Source organism: Strigops habroptila, chromosome 11 (genome assembly GCF_004027225.2).
Source record: "Strigops habroptila isolate Jane chromosome 11, bStrHab1.2.pri, whole genome shotgun sequence".
Classification (NCBI taxonomy): domain Eukaryota; kingdom Metazoa; phylum Chordata; class Aves; order Psittaciformes; family Psittacidae; genus Strigops; species Strigops habroptila.
In genome coordinates, this window is record NC_046360.1 from 19,283,127 (window position 1) to 19,301,235 (window position 18,109).

Here is an 18,109-nt window from a genome sequence, read left to right on the forward strand (position 1 = left end):
TTTCTAACAAAGGAAATATATCACCAACGGGATATGTTTGCCAGTATAGTAAGACATATTTTGTCCACCAGTGACTTCCAACCAAGCTTCCAGTTATCAGATCTCTCCCTGTGGCCAAAATTGCTAAGTGAGTATCTGGTACACCAGCTGGGTTAGGGCAGTCATCTGCTCTCCTCCTTTAAGCTTTTTCATCTGGGAGAAAGACAAGGAACTGCAAAGAATAGCAGAATTCTTGCACGGACATCTTCCTGCCCCGAGCAAAATGACTTTCACGGTAAAGGGTCCCATAAAATCTGGTGATAGCTGTAGGTGTGAAGAGGTGAGAAACAGATCCACCTCCACGGGCTCAACCACAAGAAACAGTAAAAGGAATTTAAAAACCCAAATGAATTTGGAAATACAGGCTCCAAAACCCTCCTGACCATCATTCCTCCTTTCAGTTTGCTTTTAAGAATTCCGGTAGCATGAGGCTCACCCTGAAGTCAGAGCTAAGCACGAAGTCACAAACTGCTGCCACCTCTTGTGGATGCACGCCTGTAAGTAGCAGTCATTAGTGCCCATTGTGCAGCCCTGATGAGTGCCTGGCTGGGCACGCTGCACACCAAAGCTCTGAGAGCACGAGGCAGGCAGGCAGAGCTCTGCTCAGTGTGAAGTGATTCTGCTGGTGCTGCCTCGAGCGGGCTGAATCGATGCTCTCCCTTCCGCAGTCAGTCAGGGTGACTGAACGCACTGGGGCTGAGGAGTGGTTTGAGGGAGGGGTTTTGAACCATTACATGAAGCAGTCGGATACAACAGACAAACAAAAACCAACTGATTGCATTGAACAACTTATAGAAAAATACATTGGATACCTGATGCTGCAACATCTGCAATAGGCCTCTTTGTGACATTAGCCATGAATCCAACAATGGAGAAGATGACAAAGCCAGCAAACATGCTTGTGCATGAGTTTATGCAGCACACTATGATGGAGTCCCTGAAACAAAGGTAAGGTGCTTTAAGCAGCAGGTAAAGCAGTGCCACCATTCATCAGTATATTCCCGTGGAAAGATTTCATGCTTTAGGATTTCTGTTCGGGTTCCATTTCATACTGTCTCTCCCATTAGTGTAAATGTGGTTATACATCTCATTCCTAGTTAGATGTAACATTTAATATTCAGATCTGAGCTTACACTTTATTTCAATGATACAGGTCACAGAGAGACAGAATCCAGCTCCAGCTGAGACAGGGAAGTGCCATGGTAATAAGTGCAGTCATCTGCTTACCTGTAAACATTGTTGTGGAAAGGGTTGTAACTTCCAAGGGCAATGAGTGAACCAAGACCCAAACCATAGGAGAAGAAAATCTGTGTGGCAGCATCCAGCCAAACCTGATTGCAGGAAATAATGGTTTTAAAAATCTGTGTCTGCACTTGAGGAGCAGGTCAGATGTCTGCAAGGGGAACAGGTAGCAGTGAAACTTCTGTAACCACGGGCGCAATATTTACCTCAGAGTCTGAAAGCTTACTGAAGTTGGGAGTTATATAGAATAAAATGCCTTCCTTTGCTCCAGGCAGTGTTACACCACGGAAGAACAAGATAAGCAGCATAACATAGGGATAAGTAGCAGAGAAATATACCACCTGATGTGAAGAAACAAGACATTGTAAGTGTGGAAGGAAGAATGATCTGTGCTTGTCAACACTTCAGATAATATTTGCTCCCTAAAGATACCATGGCAGCAACTGAGGCTGACTTCAAGTGGAAGCATTTCTCAGTGGAAAGGCTTGGTGTGGAAAGGGGAGTGTCTACTGCTGCATTCCCTAACACCATGGCTACAAGGCAGGTGGCTGTTGCTGACTGTCCTTAAGGTGGAATATGGGGAACTAGGGTATTTTTGCACAAGGGGCTCCTGCTTTTTATGCTTTGTAGTAAACAAGGGGAGCTCCCAAAAGCCCACAGTTCATGGCACCAGTACCCTGCTTGTAGAACAACGTCTGTTAATGTATTTCTCCACCCCTCAAAGAGCTGCTCTTGTGTTTTCACATGCACTCCTCATCTGTGTTGTGATATACAGGGTCCTACTCTCTTCCCTTTTCAAATGCCCTATACAAAAGACACTCTGAGGTCAGACTCCAATGAAACAGCCCACCCTCTTTTCGTCACCTTCTTTGCAGATAGGAGAAATAAAATGGTTTGGTCTGAGCTCAATTGGGCCATGCTCAACACGCAGCTCGAAGTGGGTGCCCGTTTACCACCGTCTTGTCAAAAGTTAACAATTCATGCTTTCAGTGTGAAAAAATGCCAGTCCTGTGCACCAGACCTGAGGTCTCCTACCCCAGCCTTCAGTTGCCACGAAGCCTCATAGCTGCAGCTTGTCATTTCCCTGCCATTCTGGGGAGAGGGAAAAGCACGTGCCAATGGCAGATGCTGTGCCCTTTCATTCCTAGGGAAAGGTCTGTCAGTAATATAATTTCCTTTAATTCATTAGTAGATTCTATTTTGCACTCAGAAGCCAGCCAGGCTCCAAGAGGCACAGCATGCGAGCATGCCTGTGGCAAGGACCACCTACAGCTCTCAGTCAGCACAAGGAAAGGAGGGAGCGGCTCTTACATGCAATACAGCTTCAGCACTTACATACCTGAGCCCAGCAAGAGCTGTGCAGTAAATGCATGCTTCTCACTGAAGCCAAAACACTGCATCCTCACCCTACTGCTATCCAAACTAGCTGGAATATTCATCCCAGGAACAAGGAGACGTATGTTTAGGCAACTTTATACCTGGCAAAGCCCGGCAGTCTGTGAGTGAACATGATCTAAGACTGTGGCCAGACCTAGCTACAGAGGAGCCAGCTTTCCAAAGCCATGGTGCTGTATCAATTCAAGACAGATAGAAATTAAACACTTCAGAGCTATTCCAGCAAAACTGTCCCAGTGCCTCTTACCTCAAGAATTTTCAGACTATTTGAGTAAAATTAGCATTTTTAACTGAAAGGCATTTACAGTACTTCTTAATCTTACCTTTCCAGTCCAGCCTACCCCCTTCCAGATACAAAAATAGACCAGAATCCAGGCAATTGCTAGAGTAATTGCTAGTGGCCATCGGATCTGCCCTGGCTTTTCCAATCCATCAGTCATTTGGTGCATGTTGCGTCTAGAACAAGCCAACAGAATGGTGTATTTGACAACTAATTCAGAAGATAGCACATGAACAACAACAAGCTCATCCTCGCATGTGCACAGGAATGATAGAGAGAAAAAACTGTCAGCTTACTCCCAGAACTCGACCACGGCACTTGTCATGTTGGTGGTGTTTGCTAAGGTGTAATTGGAGAAGCAGCGGTCAGTGTTCCAGGGGTTCTCACAGTGTTTCCAAGGAAGAGTCTATTCAAGAAAGGAAGAGACAAAAGCCTGAAGAGTCAAACACTTTTTAAGTAGGCATTACCTCGAGTTTCTCCCTCTTTACTAGAAATGAGAGTTGAGTGGAGAACTACCACACTTTGAGGTCTGCAGCGCAGTGATCTCCCTGGGCTGCATGTCTCTCTACTGAACATGATATCACCTGTGTGAATCTGATGTGGAAATTTCTCTTATTCTCTTTAATATATCAGCCCAAATGCTTGATACAGCACATGAGAGTACATTGAGTGCATGGCAAGAAACAAGGGCACAGAAAGGACCTCCTGGAGGTCCTATTACCTCTTCTTGTGCTAGAGGTGATGAAGGGTGATAGTTCTTGATCAGAGATTTCCATTTCCCCCCCAGGCTAGGGGACAATCAGAAAAGGGTAAACCTATTTTCTACATGTGTCCATTACATTATCTTTCAGAAGTTCTGAGCACTAGAACCTGCTTCCACATGATAGCCATTAGAATGAATCTCATTTCATTTAGATACAACATGGGTATTCTTCTGATGGCTAATCTTGGAAACTCCTCTCACAGAAAATGTTGTATGAGGGAACTGCATGTTTTAAATACAAGGAAAAGAGGCTTCAAGGGAATTAGAAGTCAATATTCATCTGACATGAGCCAGCACACCCCTGCCAGACTAGGGCTGACCTTTCACATGGATAACAAATCTGATGCTGAACAAAAAGAAATGGCCGTGTCGCTCCCAGGCAGTAATTAATGCAAATCTGGTCAAGAGACAATTCTTTAAAGCCAGGAGCACGCAAGCATGAACAAAATTGGTAGAAGAGACAACAATTGAACAATAATGCATTAATTGTTGAGGTTTAAGTAAGAATGCTTCCTCAGATGGCCAAACCCCACAAATCAGACAAGTCCGACTCAGCTGGTGAATCATCCTTGAAGGGAAAATAAAAGGCAGCTAAAAATAAAGTTAAAAAAAAAGGCAAAAATAACAGCAATGAATGGGAGATCAGAGCTAATGAAATCACAGCCCTTCCACGTGGGTTTTTTAATAAGCCCCTCCACTATTAACACAGATCACAATGATACTAATTCCCAAAGAGCTGACATTTGTATGGCTGCTATTGAAGACAAAATTAAACCAGTTATACACTGGAATAGCTCTCAGGGGAATAACTGGCCTGTAGCCTCAGAGGCAAAGGGGTACTAGTACCCTTGTTGGCATTGCCAGCACAGGGAGTTGCAGCCTGGCAGGAAAGCAGAGAAGCAAGCAGGCCTGCTTGTCATTGCAGGGCAGAGACAGGGAAGAAGTGAAACTAAAAGGGTACAGATGAAAGATCAGTGGCTCTGAAGACCAAGATGAGAAAATTCAAATAAATGAGTAAGAAAGAGATGCTTGTGGCTCCAAAACAACCTTTTGTTATGTTTCTCCACTGACCTTCTTGGAAAAGAATATTTTTCTCAGAGTTTTCTATTTTTTTAGTAAGAAATGCCTTAATCCTGCTAATTTCAATGCATGCTGTGTTAGCGTCACACCTTCACAGTGAGACAGACTAATCAGCTATCTATACATCACCTTGCTTTACATTCAACAAACAATTCCACCCCCCCTCCACCACACACACTTACAGTGGTGAAGGAATTATACAGGTAGTATATGGCCCACGAAATAATCACAATGTAGTAAATATTTAGCCAAAAGGAAAGGACTGCAGCAGCTAGTCCCACACCTGTAAAGAAAACAAAAAGGAACAAGAAAAGGTAACTTTTAGTAATGTCTGTACAAGTGTCAACTGAAGAGCTGCAGGTCAGAAGGACAAATACAACATATGGGGCTGATGCCATTTACCACATTCTGTAGATGCTAAGTTAAAACTGTAGAAGTAAAAAATGCCTCCGCAGCAGCAGATGTGACTGTTCACTGCAACACACTGGACACTAAGCTTAACTTTATGGATGACTGAACCATCACCGAAGTTAACAACCTCATTCCCTGAAAGAGCAGTGTCCAGAAACTTCTGGCAGATGCAGGCAAATTGAATGTGTGTGATAAGACCAGTAGCCATTTACTACACTGATCAAAGTGCTTGATGCTTAGTATAATGCTGTTATGCCATCTCAGACTAAAGAAACATCAGGGTTCCACAATGAGAATGCCTGGTCTTCTACTCCACATGGAGACTTCGGGGGGGGTTTAAATATTCAGGTTGGTGACAGTTGCCACATGAAACTTTACAGGGGGAAGTGCTCAAAACAATCAGCACAACGCAAAGCAAGGGCTATACTTTGCATTGTGCCCCCTGCCAACAGCAGTCACTCGAGAAAGTTATCTGCAAGAAACCCTTTTATCTCTCTGGGTTTTCCCAATAATAAATTTCCTAGAACAAAAACCACTCTAAAAAAACTTAGCTCATGCTATGCTGTCAGTCATAGGATGTGAAGTAATTTGTAACTCAATGTGTAACTTGCTCCTCCTCTGGTCCAGAAGTCAGCTCAGGAACTCTTTAGTGTCAAAGGATTTGGGACTAGAGGGTGAAAAGCAGAGTTTGGGAGGTTTGCAAGACTGTGCAGAATCTAGATTAAAACCTTGAAGTTCTAGCAATAAGAAACCTCAAACTAGCTAAAATTCTAAGTATGGAGTCTTAAGCAATTCAGCATGAAATTGCCATCTTTGAAGTGTCTGCCTTTTGAATTTCAATAAAGAATAGGAGATACAAACCTTGGTGACCTCAAACAAAACCAGTGTTTACCAGATTGCTGTGAACAGAGTTCTATACCTGCTCAGACAATGATTACTAGATTTAAATGCTACTTTGAACAGTCTTCATATGCTTCTAACAAAAAATACAAGAATACAAGTTTTTGAAGGCAAAAAATAAGTGAGTTTCCAACACCTAATTTTCACTATTTGTAATGGGGAATGAACAATACCCTAGCATGGTTCCAAATTGTCAGTTACACCTCAGAAAATGAGGGGTTTTTGTAGAAAACTATGGTGTGAGTAGAAATATGGCAGGACAAAGTAACATCCTTGCCCTGCCACTTTGTGAAACTTCTGCAACTTGAAAACAAAGGAAAGTAATCCAAATCCCACTGTACCTTTGAACATGGGAGCAAGCTTCCACACTCCAAGGCCTCCTATGGACGTATACTGACCAAGGGAACACTCCAAAAGAAACAGCGGCACTCCAGCAAAAATTAAAGTAAGGAAATAGGGAATCAGGAATGCGCCTAAAAAGAAATAAGGAAAAGTCTGTTCCAGTGGAGGAAAGCACAACTGTTTCCACTGTTTCTATCCCTATCATATGTGAAAAGAAACCCCCTTTTTTTCTTCTTAAATGTAACTTTTCAAGAGCTAGTGGAAAGCAGTTACACATTTCTGAACCGGTATCCCAAAAGGTGAAAATAAGGAGAAAAATATATCTCCTCATCATGTAAATATTTTCTGGTTAAGTAAGAAGCTAAAATCCCAAAGACTGTGTATTTTGTTGCCTTCATCTATCCCAGGAGCATGCAGATAGCATAAAGGCTTTAAGCAGAACTGGCTGCTTTCCAGCTGGAGTTCGCTTTTCATGGTAAGCTCAGAGTCAGTATGACAAGCCGTAGGCAATCCTCTCTCAAAAACTTAATCCAAAAGAGAGGGCTCTGAAGGGTTAGAAGGCAATGTGCTTTAGTTCTGCTCTAATCCCTTATGGTCTTTGAAGGGCACCTGCCAGCTGCAAGTTAGAATAAACTCTAGAGCAGACCTCAAAGTGGAGCACCACAGTCCAATGGCTCCAACCTTCCTGGGCAAGTGTAAAGCAAAAAAACCCAACCCAAACCCCACCTATATAGCTGAAAAAGCTATTAAACCCAAGTTCTGTTTTACTGATAAATTTTATGGTGAATTCTAATATACAAATATATCAGAGGATGTAGGAATGAAACAGCAAACATACCTCCACCATTCTTGCCACAAAGGTATGGAAACCGCCACACGTTCCCTAAGCCAATGGCATAACCTACACAGGACATAAGAAAGTCAAATTTTCCTTTCCAAGTATCTCGGTCTGGAAGATCCGTCTTCTTCTTCTGCACTTTTACTACCAAGGTTTTAGGCTTGTCATTGGTGATGGAAGCATCGACTTCCGTGGAGATCTGTCCATCTGCCACTTTGGTCCCGTTCGTCGCCATGTCTCTGGGTTTGGCTGGCGAGGCTCTGGCAGCAGCCGGGCGAGAGACTTCGGCCCCAGTCCACGTGGACAGCAGCTTTGCGGCTGGCAGTCACCCCAGCGGGCAGGGGCAGCACGGTGCCCCCGAGCCCCACAGCGGCCTGGATGGCTTGAGAGCTAGTCTGCAGTCCTGCACCCGCTGCTGGCCCCGCCTGGAAACACAAGGTCACAGGATTCAGAACCCTTCAGCAGTACTAGAGCCAACCTAAAAACTGACCGTGACCAGGGACCTCGCTGCCCACAGAGCTCCGCATCGCTGGGGTGTCATCAAAGAGCTTGGCTCTGCCCTTCGGATTTTTCTTACTGATTCCACAGGAAGCAGGGCAGAACTAACACAGTCGCCCAAAACAATCTCCAACCCACAGTTATTCATTGGCACAGGGTGCCCAGAGAAGCTGTGGCTGCCCCATCCCTGGCAGTGCTCAAGGCCAGGTTGGACACAGGGGCTTGGAGCAACCTGCTCTAGTGGAAGGTGTCCCTGCCCGTGGCAGGTGGTTGGAACTGGATGAGTTTTAAGATCCCCTCCAAATCAAACCATTCTTGGAATCTATGTTTTTTCCCCTATAGATCTCTCATATGTCTACAGGAAAAAATAATTCTAAAATGCAGCTCTCTGCATAGAGCCCAGATTTTTTATATATATAAATATATATATATGTGCGTGAGATCAGCCAGTATTGAGGTTTCTGTGTAATAGCCCAGTATACAGCATAAATATAACAGCCCAGAACCTGGGCAATGTAACTATTCCATTTAATCATAAATAAAAAAAACATAAAAGTGTTTGTAAAATAAAAAAAATAAACATAAAAATGAATTCCCATGATTGTAAAGTTCCTTTATTGACAAGAAGTTGTGGCTATCAAGAAATAGCACTTGCCACCTCTTACAGTGAATTAAAAAAGTTATGGATAGCATGCATTTATCTAAAACACCTCACTCTAAACACTTCAAATGGAATTAATAAAGCATCAAGAAACAGGACTTAATCCTGGGTAATGATGTTAAGTTTTACGAGGTTATAATTTGCTATTAATGTAAGACAAATCTTTCATTAAGCTTAAATTATAACACTGTAAGACGATAGGCTGCAAAATTCCCTCCTCATTTCTGTTTCCTGCCGTGGGTTGCATTCCTGCATCTTTTAAAAACCATTATTGGTACTATATAAATATTCAAAATCTAAACAAAGGAAGGAAAAATCCAGGAAGCAAATATGCATCGTGAAAAACGACCTGGGATATTTCAGTCAACCCTGAAGCGTGCGTGACTCCTGCAAACTCCCACAGCTCCACTTCAACTGGAACCCCACAATGAGCTGGTGTCTATTGCATGTCCACTGTACACCCATTCACGATCCATTTAATGTCTAGTTCCTCTTCGTAACTTCTTTTACCACAAGCCAGTCACCAGTCCTCAACCGGAGATTACAACAAACAAAGCACCTGCCACCTTACAGCAATGGGGCAACGTTGGCCAGGAGGTTATGCAAAGAACAATTTTAGTTACAGATTTGTGTAAGGAACATTGGGATTATTAACCATTCATTTCTAATTGTAAATTAATAGAAACAAAAATAACCAAACAACCCCAAACCATGTAAAGACTCTGTTATAAACAGTGCTTTTCTTTAACTTCTCATTTCAGACCACTGCATGATTAGAATGCTTATTATAAAGCCACATCCAGCAATGAAAAGTTTTCAGTTGGAAGCTGAAGAATCAGCAGTAGGTGTGCTGGGGTGAGGAGAGGAACAAGGATCATGCCGGTAACCTTCCTCTCTGTTCCACTTTCAGGGCTCAGAGGAGGAAACTCCATCTATGTACTTTCACATCCTCACAAGTCCTTCTGTTACAGGTATCTCCCCTTCTAAACCTGTGGGCTGAGTTTTCCATATTTTGACACAAACCTGCCCAATTTGCTTGCCAATAACCCTCATTTCTGGCTATAGTCAGAAGTTGGAGCAGTTCGGGTAATGCATTTCCCTATGCCCGAGGAAGTACTGGCCACCGTGGGAGCAGAACAGGGCTCCTGTCTGAGGCTGGGTTGAGACCCCGTGGAAGCGCTGCCCTCCCATGGGCACGTTTGTGAGTGGCTGGTGCAGAGCTCCAAGGGAGCACTAAGGGATGTGCAGCTTGCCAGCACCACCTCCTGATGAAGAGACAGAACTGAAAGTGGTTCCTTTCGGCCAACACCGCCTGCGTAAGGAAAGAATCATCAGCCTGTTCCAGTACTTTTAGAAACAGGTCCTGTACTAGATTAGATTGTTGTTGCAATTTACATTTGAGCTGTGCTTTATCATCAGCAGGAGCTTCCAAGTACTGGAAGAGGCTGAGTGTGTTGAGAATGAGTGGAAAAAGAAACTCAAAACAACGTTAAAAAGCCCCAAATAAACCAGAACTGCATAGAGAGATATATATGTATGTCTATGTCTTGTTTGGCTCATAATGAGGGAGAAACTCATCCTCCCTGCTGGCACTCCAGGAGAGGATCTGTGCTGAATCTCAGAATGGAACAACCAAGCCAATGGGCACATGGATTCGCCGCCTCCCATCTCCACACAGGCTCTGGGCACAGAGCCTGCCCTCGCTGTTCCAGCCCTGCCAGGCTCAGAGAGCTTCCAGTGAGCACTAAAGCCTCAGTGGAACAAAGCAGGTCTTTTAGAGCAGTGTAAGAAAGAGCCCACCACAAAGACAGGAAAGGAGGAAGTTAGAAAACCTTTATGAATAAAGCAAAGAACCTGGGATTTCACGAGTCCTCCTGGGAAAAGGCTCCTAGACCTGTTTGGACACTACCGTAAAGCCAAATGTAAGGCTGATGCTTCACCCCAGCAAGTGTGCACATGGCTATGTCTGGGGGGCAGGGGCTGGCCGGCAGCCTGGTGCTTTTAATATTAAGAAGAGATTGAATACAGTAGTTCGAACAATCCCATGTGGAGATGTGCTTAACTGTCGCCCAGCACAGCCTTTGGCAAACGCCCCACTGCACACGCTCTGTTCTGAGCAACCTCGGGCAGTGGCAAGCCCAAAGGGTGGTTTTGAGAGGATGGAGGTGGGGACTGACCTGCCCTACCACTGCTGATGCCATTATTCCATTTGGAGACCACGCTGGAGATTTTAGTGGCAGTGGTGTCAATGCATGGACATTTGTGCGTATATGGTGATACAGCAAATCAGCATCGGAAAATGAAAACATGCTTTCATTCCATAGGCTTGAAAGTCAGGTTTTTTCCATGCTACGAAAAATCGTTTTCCCCAAGCCTAGTAAATAATAATAATAATCAATTACAACAATAGATGTAGCCTCTAACCTCGTATCCATACCCTTCACACACAATAATACTTCAAAAACTATGACTTGGGTACAACAATCTAGAAGCACTGGCGCTACAGCAGTAACGATACTTGGTAGATGCTCTCTAATCTGATCAGGCAATATCCCACAGCACTGGGACTTCAACTTAAAATTCATCTGACATGGAATAGGACAGAAAGACACCTATGTAAGCTCTGTGGATTGGCTTGGGCAAAATGAAATACCAGTTGCAGTTGTCAGAGCAGGTACGACACTCGCTATGCGATGTTATGCTTTGTGGGAAGAAGATGGAGAGATCCTTTAAATAAGTTGGTCTTTGCTCTCCCGGTTCCCTCATGCCAACACAGAGTGTGCTAGGAAGGGCACAGCTGCTTCCCACCACATTCCTCAGTGCACAATAGAGCTTCCTTGACTTCAGTTACTAGGGTTGCTCAACCGAGAGGAGAAAGCCCTCTAAAACAGGGGTTTGGATACCATCTGGTTGTCCCGCATCACCACCACATTAGAGAAGAATGGCCACAGAGAGCCAAGCACACATAGCAGCCAAGGTAATACGCACAACCAGGGAAACTGGAACAAAGAGAGTGCCACTTCATTAATAAAAGCAGTTTTCTCTCTCCTGGTCAGCATAAAAGTGGGTTTGAAGAGTTTAGAACTGGCTGCATAAAATGAAAGCGAACAGCAATATTACTATCGTCTTTCACAAGTGCTCTTGCTTGCGGCAGCACACAGCAGGTAAATCTCTGTTAGTGTACTACCAGCTTTAGAAACATTTCTGTTCATGGTCACAGAAGTCACAGGCAGCAGAAGGAAATGCAGCAGCTGAAGTCTCCAGTCTGGGGTGCCTGCAACAGGCTGTGTAAACGGATTTCTAACAGATCTGTATAAATGACCTGCTGGTGTTGGGAAAAGCAGAACACTCCCTTGGCTACGGAATTTGTGGATGCCTGAAACGTCTGGATCTGGTTCCCACCTCTGAAAATCCCAGTGGGCTGGGTTCAAAGGCCCCTTTAAGACAGCATCCCACAGTGTTCCCAGCTGTCTGCATGTATGAAATAACTGCTGGGAATTGAAGAATTGACACCTGAGAAAACATTGTCTCTTCTGACACAGCTCTTTTAATCCAGCTGCTCTGGCAGAAAAGACATCAGAACCTCAAAAATAGATCCCTGGACACATCTTTTCCCCATGTCCTGCCAAAAGGGACCCAACAGGGAAGTCGGGTAGACTTGAAGGATAGTTCCATGTCACAGGAAAAGCTGCCAATACCAATCTTGGCCAAGACAATATTTATCAGGGGAAGGCAGCCATCATGTTTTGAGCAGTAGAGGAAGCCCACCTGAATTAAATCTTTACTGGTCAAAAACCCAATAGGGACACACAAAACCAGTTCAAAGGCATCTTTGCCTTTCTCCACACAGGGCACGCTAGAAATATGAAGAGCTGAAATCCGAGATAAAAGGCACATGCCAGACAGGAGGCATCAGACCAACTTGGACATGTTTGCCCAAAGAAGTGGTCAATGCTATACCCCTGGCAGTGTTCAAGGCCAGGTTGGGCAGAGCCTTGGGCAACATGGTCTAGTGTGAGGCATCCGTGCCCATGGCAGGGGGTTAGAACTGGATGCTCTTAAGGTCCTTTCCAACCCAAACCATTCCATGATTCTATGATTCAATGTTTTGCCAGTCCAATAAGAAGTGCAGCCTGTACCCAGCCCACCTCTTCTGCATCCTCATGTTTAAGATTTATTCATTGTTTTACTTAGCATATCTGAACAGACATGCCCCATCTCTCAACCAATTTCAACACTTAATCATGTTTAAACATCCTCTGTACAGCAGGATGGCAGAACCATGCTCTGTCCAGCAAATATTCTGTATTTGAAACACATTCTGCATTGACATGGAGAATATACTCCCATCTGAGTCCAGACCCCTGGTGTAAACTGGTGGCCCAAAGAACAGCATAAAGAGGACAGCGAGGGAGTATCTGACTCAGTATGCAAGAGCGGCAGAGGTGAACCCGTGTTCGTACTTCATCTATTGCCAACTCTTCTGATCTTGGTAACTAACTCCTCCCATTGAGAAGGTACCAAATCACAGAGGAAACTACATCCTTCCTCGGCTTAGGGGGACGTTTTCCTCCTAGCTTGGTCTCCAAACATACTGAAAGCATTTTTGCCAGGCAGCTGGAGAAACCAAGATGAGTCCTGTACCTCAGGGGCCAGGGCCAAGGTCATGCTAGAAAATGAGATGAAACAAATCCAATTGCACCTTGGCAGCAGCTGGAGACTCAGTCTACCATAGCAGAGGGCTGATACGTGGCTGAACTGTGTGGTGCTGCTGAGGATCTGATCCCTAATGCAATTTCTTCTGTGGGGAGGAGAGAAGTGTGCACGAGGTGAGCCCTCGGCCAAGCGAGCGTGCGTCAGGCAGGAGGGAGCTGGCACATTTTGAGCAGCAACTTTTCCAAGAAAGAAGCCACTGGACTGGAAATACAGTTTGTGTCCTAACTGGTGAGACAAAACCCTGAGAAGCAACAGCATAACAAGCCAGTGTATTTCCCTGCTTCCTCCTTCCCCACACCGTTCTGAGCACAATGGGGGCAGTGGGGATGTAGAAAAGCTATTGGGGGCTGATAGAACTATCATAGAATCATTTAGGTTGGAAAAGACCATTAAGATCATCAAGTCCTATCACTTGTTACTTGGGAAAAGAGACCAACCCCACCTTGCTACAACCTCCTGTCAGGCAGTTGTAGAGAGTGATAAGGTCCCCCCGAGCCTTCTCTTCTCCAGACTAAACCCCCTCAGGTCCCTCAGCCGTTCCTCATCACACTTGTGCTCCAGGCCCTGCACCAGCTCTGGTGCCCTTCTCTGGCCCTGCTCCAGCACCTCAAGGTCTCTCTTGTAGTGAGGGGCCCAGAAGTGACACAGGATTCGAGGTGCAGCCTCATCAGTGCAGGGGGACAATCACTGCCCTGGCCCTGCTGCCACACTGGTGCTGATACAGGCCATGCGGGCACACTGGTGGCTCATATTGAGCCAGCCGTTACCAACACCCCCAGGTCCCTTTTAGACCAACAGCTTTCCTTCAGGCTCTAAGACATGACATGAAAACTTATCTGCTCGCTCCCAGTTCTAGCTTCTCATAAAGGAGCAGAATTTCTCTCTAGCTATGCAGTAGAGCCTGCATATGAAGGAAAGAAATAGTTTCCTAAACAATTTTTGCCTTTTCTCTCTGTAAAGTGTTCTGGCGTTTCTATAGCACTCACCTGCCTCTCATGGGATGCAGGAATTGTCACAAGAATCCAAAGCAGTGCTAAGGATGGTGCGTATAACTATGGCTTGAAGACGGTCATGTTCAGACCACCACCAATAAAGCAAACCAGCAACTCTTTAATTTTCCAATCTTCACTTTCAAGAATAATTCAGCACTTCAGAAACAAAGATGAAAACCAAAAGCCAAACACCACCACCAGGATTGCTCACATCTCTGTGGCATACCAAGATCCCTGCTGAAATACATGCATCATTTTGTGCCCAAACCACAAGTGTTTACTCCCCAAGACCAGCAATGAGACTCACATTCATCTTCTGCAGTGCAGAGAGCTTTCCTGCTGTGAAATTCCTTCTTGATGTAAAAGACACAAAGGTCTAAACTGCAGAAAGAGCTTGTCTCTTAGTATTACTATCAGGACTTGTGATGGTCAGATCCTTAAATAAATATTTAGCACTTAACCCTCCACAAGAGTTTTGTTTTTCTTTTTAAAGAACTTATTAGCAAAGGTTTTTACTTTGCATTTATAATGCTTTGCAATTATAAGGGATTCTGTAGTTCCCCAGAAAAAACCCACACTACAATATAAAAACGAGAAACAAACAAGAGACAGGAGATGCAAAAGCATGGGAAGTGCTGGCCGTATAGCCTGTAGCAAGGTTACTTTTGAAAGACATTGAATTTTGTTCTCCTTCTTAACATCAGGGTAAAGATACAGCAAAACACACTTGCACCACAAGTGCAAAATTATCCTGACAATCCTGGAAGTCTGCTTGAAGCCTCTTTCAAATATTGCAATATTTTCTTATAGGTCTGTAATGATTTTTCCCATCTGGAGCCTGTAGCATTTTGATTTAAGAGACAATTGATCATGGAGATCAAGGAGAGAGAAGCTTTTTCCACTCATGATGGTATTATATAAAACCTGAATAACTGATAATCAGTCTCTTACAAGGCTTTTATAGTGATTAACATCACCTTCCAATCAATCCCTTTAACAAGGGTGTGGGAAGTTATGCACCGAGTAAGTTACGGCTCAGCACAACCTCCCCTCGCTACTCTATATTTACCCATCCGGATAAGTCTGGACCAAACTTTGAATGGATTTCTAGCAATTTACAACAGAACCAAATAGCTCTTACAGCGTGTGGTACCTGCTTGCTTAGACACTTTGATTATTCCCACCTTACTGAGTGAGGTTTTCTTTGTTGTTTCCATAGTTGTTCTTTGCAACAAGGTCTTTGTCACAGTTTCTGTTATTGGCGTCTAGACAGACTACCACAAGATACAATAATTACCAACTACTGCAATCACACAGTTGCTTCCAGCTTCACCACCCTTAGATATTCAGAAAGACTTGCTCTAGAGAAGCTGTCTAGGTAGGGACAACATTCCCATACTTGTTTGGACTCTTGTCTACTGGTTGTCCTCCCATCCATCTGGAGTTTTATAGAGCAGGGTAATAATCTAAAGTTACTGCTGCATAAAATGGTTTTGCCCATTGTTCTTCACATCAGTTGGGTATCATTCTTTAGCCAATTGAATTGGTATTAATAAGCATCTGAGCTGTGCAAATCCAAAGGCCTTCCCTCAGTGCCCACAGTGGTTTTCAGTGTGGAAAACGTCACTGCTATATGGGACATTTCCCTACAGGGAATATGGAGAGGTTCAAAAAGGGTCAAGACTGGTGACAAGCAGCATCCTGGTTGATGCTCAGGCAGGTTCCAGTATCCCCTTACTAACACCCAGGAAATAGCCCAACATACCAGGTCCCTCTTGGCCACAGAAGCAAGACAAATACAAATTTAGTGGAGCGTGGATTTACTGCCCTGCTCTGAACTGCAGAAGTCAATCATGGGTCTGACTTAGAGGTACTCCCAGTCACATAATTTGCTTTCCTTACATAACCCTTTCCCCCAGCTATCCCTCTCCCCTTTGCCTGGGAGCAGATGAGCATGGTAAGCAGCCTGCTCATCCACTGCTTCCCCACTGGCCCCCATTTTGCTCCTTTATTCAGTCTTTGTGATACAGCTGCCCCAATAGTTTCTGCCTTGGCCAGAGCAGTTCCGCTGAGCTGCTGTGGGCAGGAGTTGGGCAGTTCTGACTTCCTGCCCTAGAGGCATTGAGCTTCTGCTGGCTCAGAGAGTTGCACAAAGACGAGAGCTTGGAGACACACCAATGCAGGAAGCCAGGACAGAAAAAGGGAGCAGCAAGTACAACAGAAAGGCAAAGCAATTTGCCCAAGCAGTAGGCTGGCACAGAATTCAGAGCACAGTTTCTGAGTGCCAGTGCCATCCCCTAACCTTCCACAATAATACTGCTACACTTCTCTAATATTTTCATTTCCAGCATGTAAAAATTATTAGTTATGAAAGACTGTTTGCCTGGTGAAGGGAAATAAAGGCACATTAAGGCTCTAGCAAAGATCAGAGTCTCCCTCTGTGTAAGAAAAATGACAGGAAAATCTCAGTGTAAGTAACGGAAGATAGTGTTTGTTATTGAATTTTCACCAATCTAGCAAATTCCATGTTATTTCTCTTCCCAAAGAAAAGCATACCCTGATATGCTATAGCCATGTTAGCTGGCAGGTAGCCTTCCACTAGGGAAAACAGATGGAGGAGGTGGTCCTGCACCACTGCTGGGAGGGTGCCTCTGTGTGAACTGGACTGGAGCACGGCAGCACCCACCTCAGTGAGACTAGAGAACTGCTCAAACTGCTCCTTGGATGACAGCTACAGATCTGCAGGTTGTACAGGCTGCTGGACACAGGAGAGAAGAACTAACTGTATGAAACTGCTCTACCAGGCCAGTGCCCCTTAGCTCAGGCCAAATCTGCCATAGCCAATCCTGGGGCAGGCATCACACTGGGGTTACTAACGCTGTTAGGAGCCTATAAAAAAGGCCACACTGCCTAATTCAGTGTCCCTGAAGACCCACATAGTTCCTTTGGTGAAAACACGATGTGAAAACATGACAAAACACTCTGCCTTCCCTCTGTATGGGCTGATGGAATCTCCTGGGAGTTTGTTTGTTTGAGATTTGTAAGCATCTCCCATCTGTCACTGTGTAATTTGATTTATTTTGTTGTTGTTTCAAGTGTTACTGTTTTGGGCAAGAGCAGCTCAAAACATGTTGCTCCACATGCCAGAACACATCAGAAAGATCATCATTCCAGCCTGAAGTTTCCCATAGTTCATGCAAGTACTGACTGTGGATGGATGACTCCTGGTGCACTGCTGCACGGGGGGGAGCTGCAGCAAAGGCAGTGCTACCCCGAGGCGAGCTGCATGCCCCAACCAAGCTTCCAAAGCCAACATTCACAGAATCCAACCCCAACACCCAGAATGTCGCCAAATAAACAGTGTTTCTCAATCTATATTTTCTCATGTAATTGCCAGTATGTAATCAGGCCAAGTTTAGGCCAGATACCGTCTTAAAATGGATTTGTAATCTGAAAAGGCTGTTAACAACTCTCAGCGGTGGAAAAAGTGTATCTTCACCATTTTGGGGTGAGGAAGGTGGAGAAATAAAGCTGAGACAGCAGTTACAGTTCTTTTTATTAGCCTTAAAAATAAACAAGCTTCAATTTCATGCTTCATTATGAAGTCAAAAGGACTTAAAAAAAAAAACAAAAACCCTATTTCTGTGAAATGGTGATGAAGGAAACTTAAAAGTCAAAGTTTCAAAAGTTGTGGCTTAATAAAATCAACAGTTTGGCCAACAAAAAACCAGTATTTGTGCTGGATGTTTCCCTTGGTTTAATGTACTCCTTTTGCCACCTCCAGCTTCTAAACTTGGGGATATCTGGATTTCTCTTAAATCTGAAAACACTGCCTAGAAGTGCCACGGCCAAGCTAATCTTTACAGGATGCCATTTTAGCATATCTGAGAACAGGTTTCCTCTGTTTTTAGGCAAGTCTCTTTGGATGACATCCAGAGTGGGACATTGTCTA

At 44.4% G+C, this 18,109-nt stretch overlaps 1 protein-coding gene across 1 annotated transcript in view; it reads right to left on the reverse strand.

Annotated features, from left to right (window-relative positions):
• Positions 1-18,109, reverse strand: part of SLC6A1 (solute carrier family 6 member 1) — a 61,471-nt gene that overhangs the window by 12,484 nt on the left and 30,878 nt on the right. Inside the window, exons 2-9 of the mRNA XM_030501039.1 lie at positions 7,291-7,715; positions 6,452-6,583; positions 4,982-5,082; positions 3,253-3,362; positions 3,000-3,132; positions 1,488-1,622; positions 1,267-1,370; positions 852-976 (exon numbers count right to left, since the gene is read on the reverse strand). Of these exons, the coding sequence (XP_030356899.1) occupies positions 852-976; positions 1,267-1,370; positions 1,488-1,622; positions 3,000-3,132; positions 3,253-3,362; positions 4,982-5,082; positions 6,452-6,583; positions 7,291-7,525 (1,075 nt within the window). The 5' untranslated portion in view covers positions 7,526-7,715. The remainder of the gene's footprint in view (positions 1-851; positions 977-1,266; positions 1,371-1,487; positions 1,623-2,999; positions 3,133-3,252; positions 3,363-4,981; positions 5,083-6,451; positions 6,584-7,290; positions 7,716-18,109) is intronic.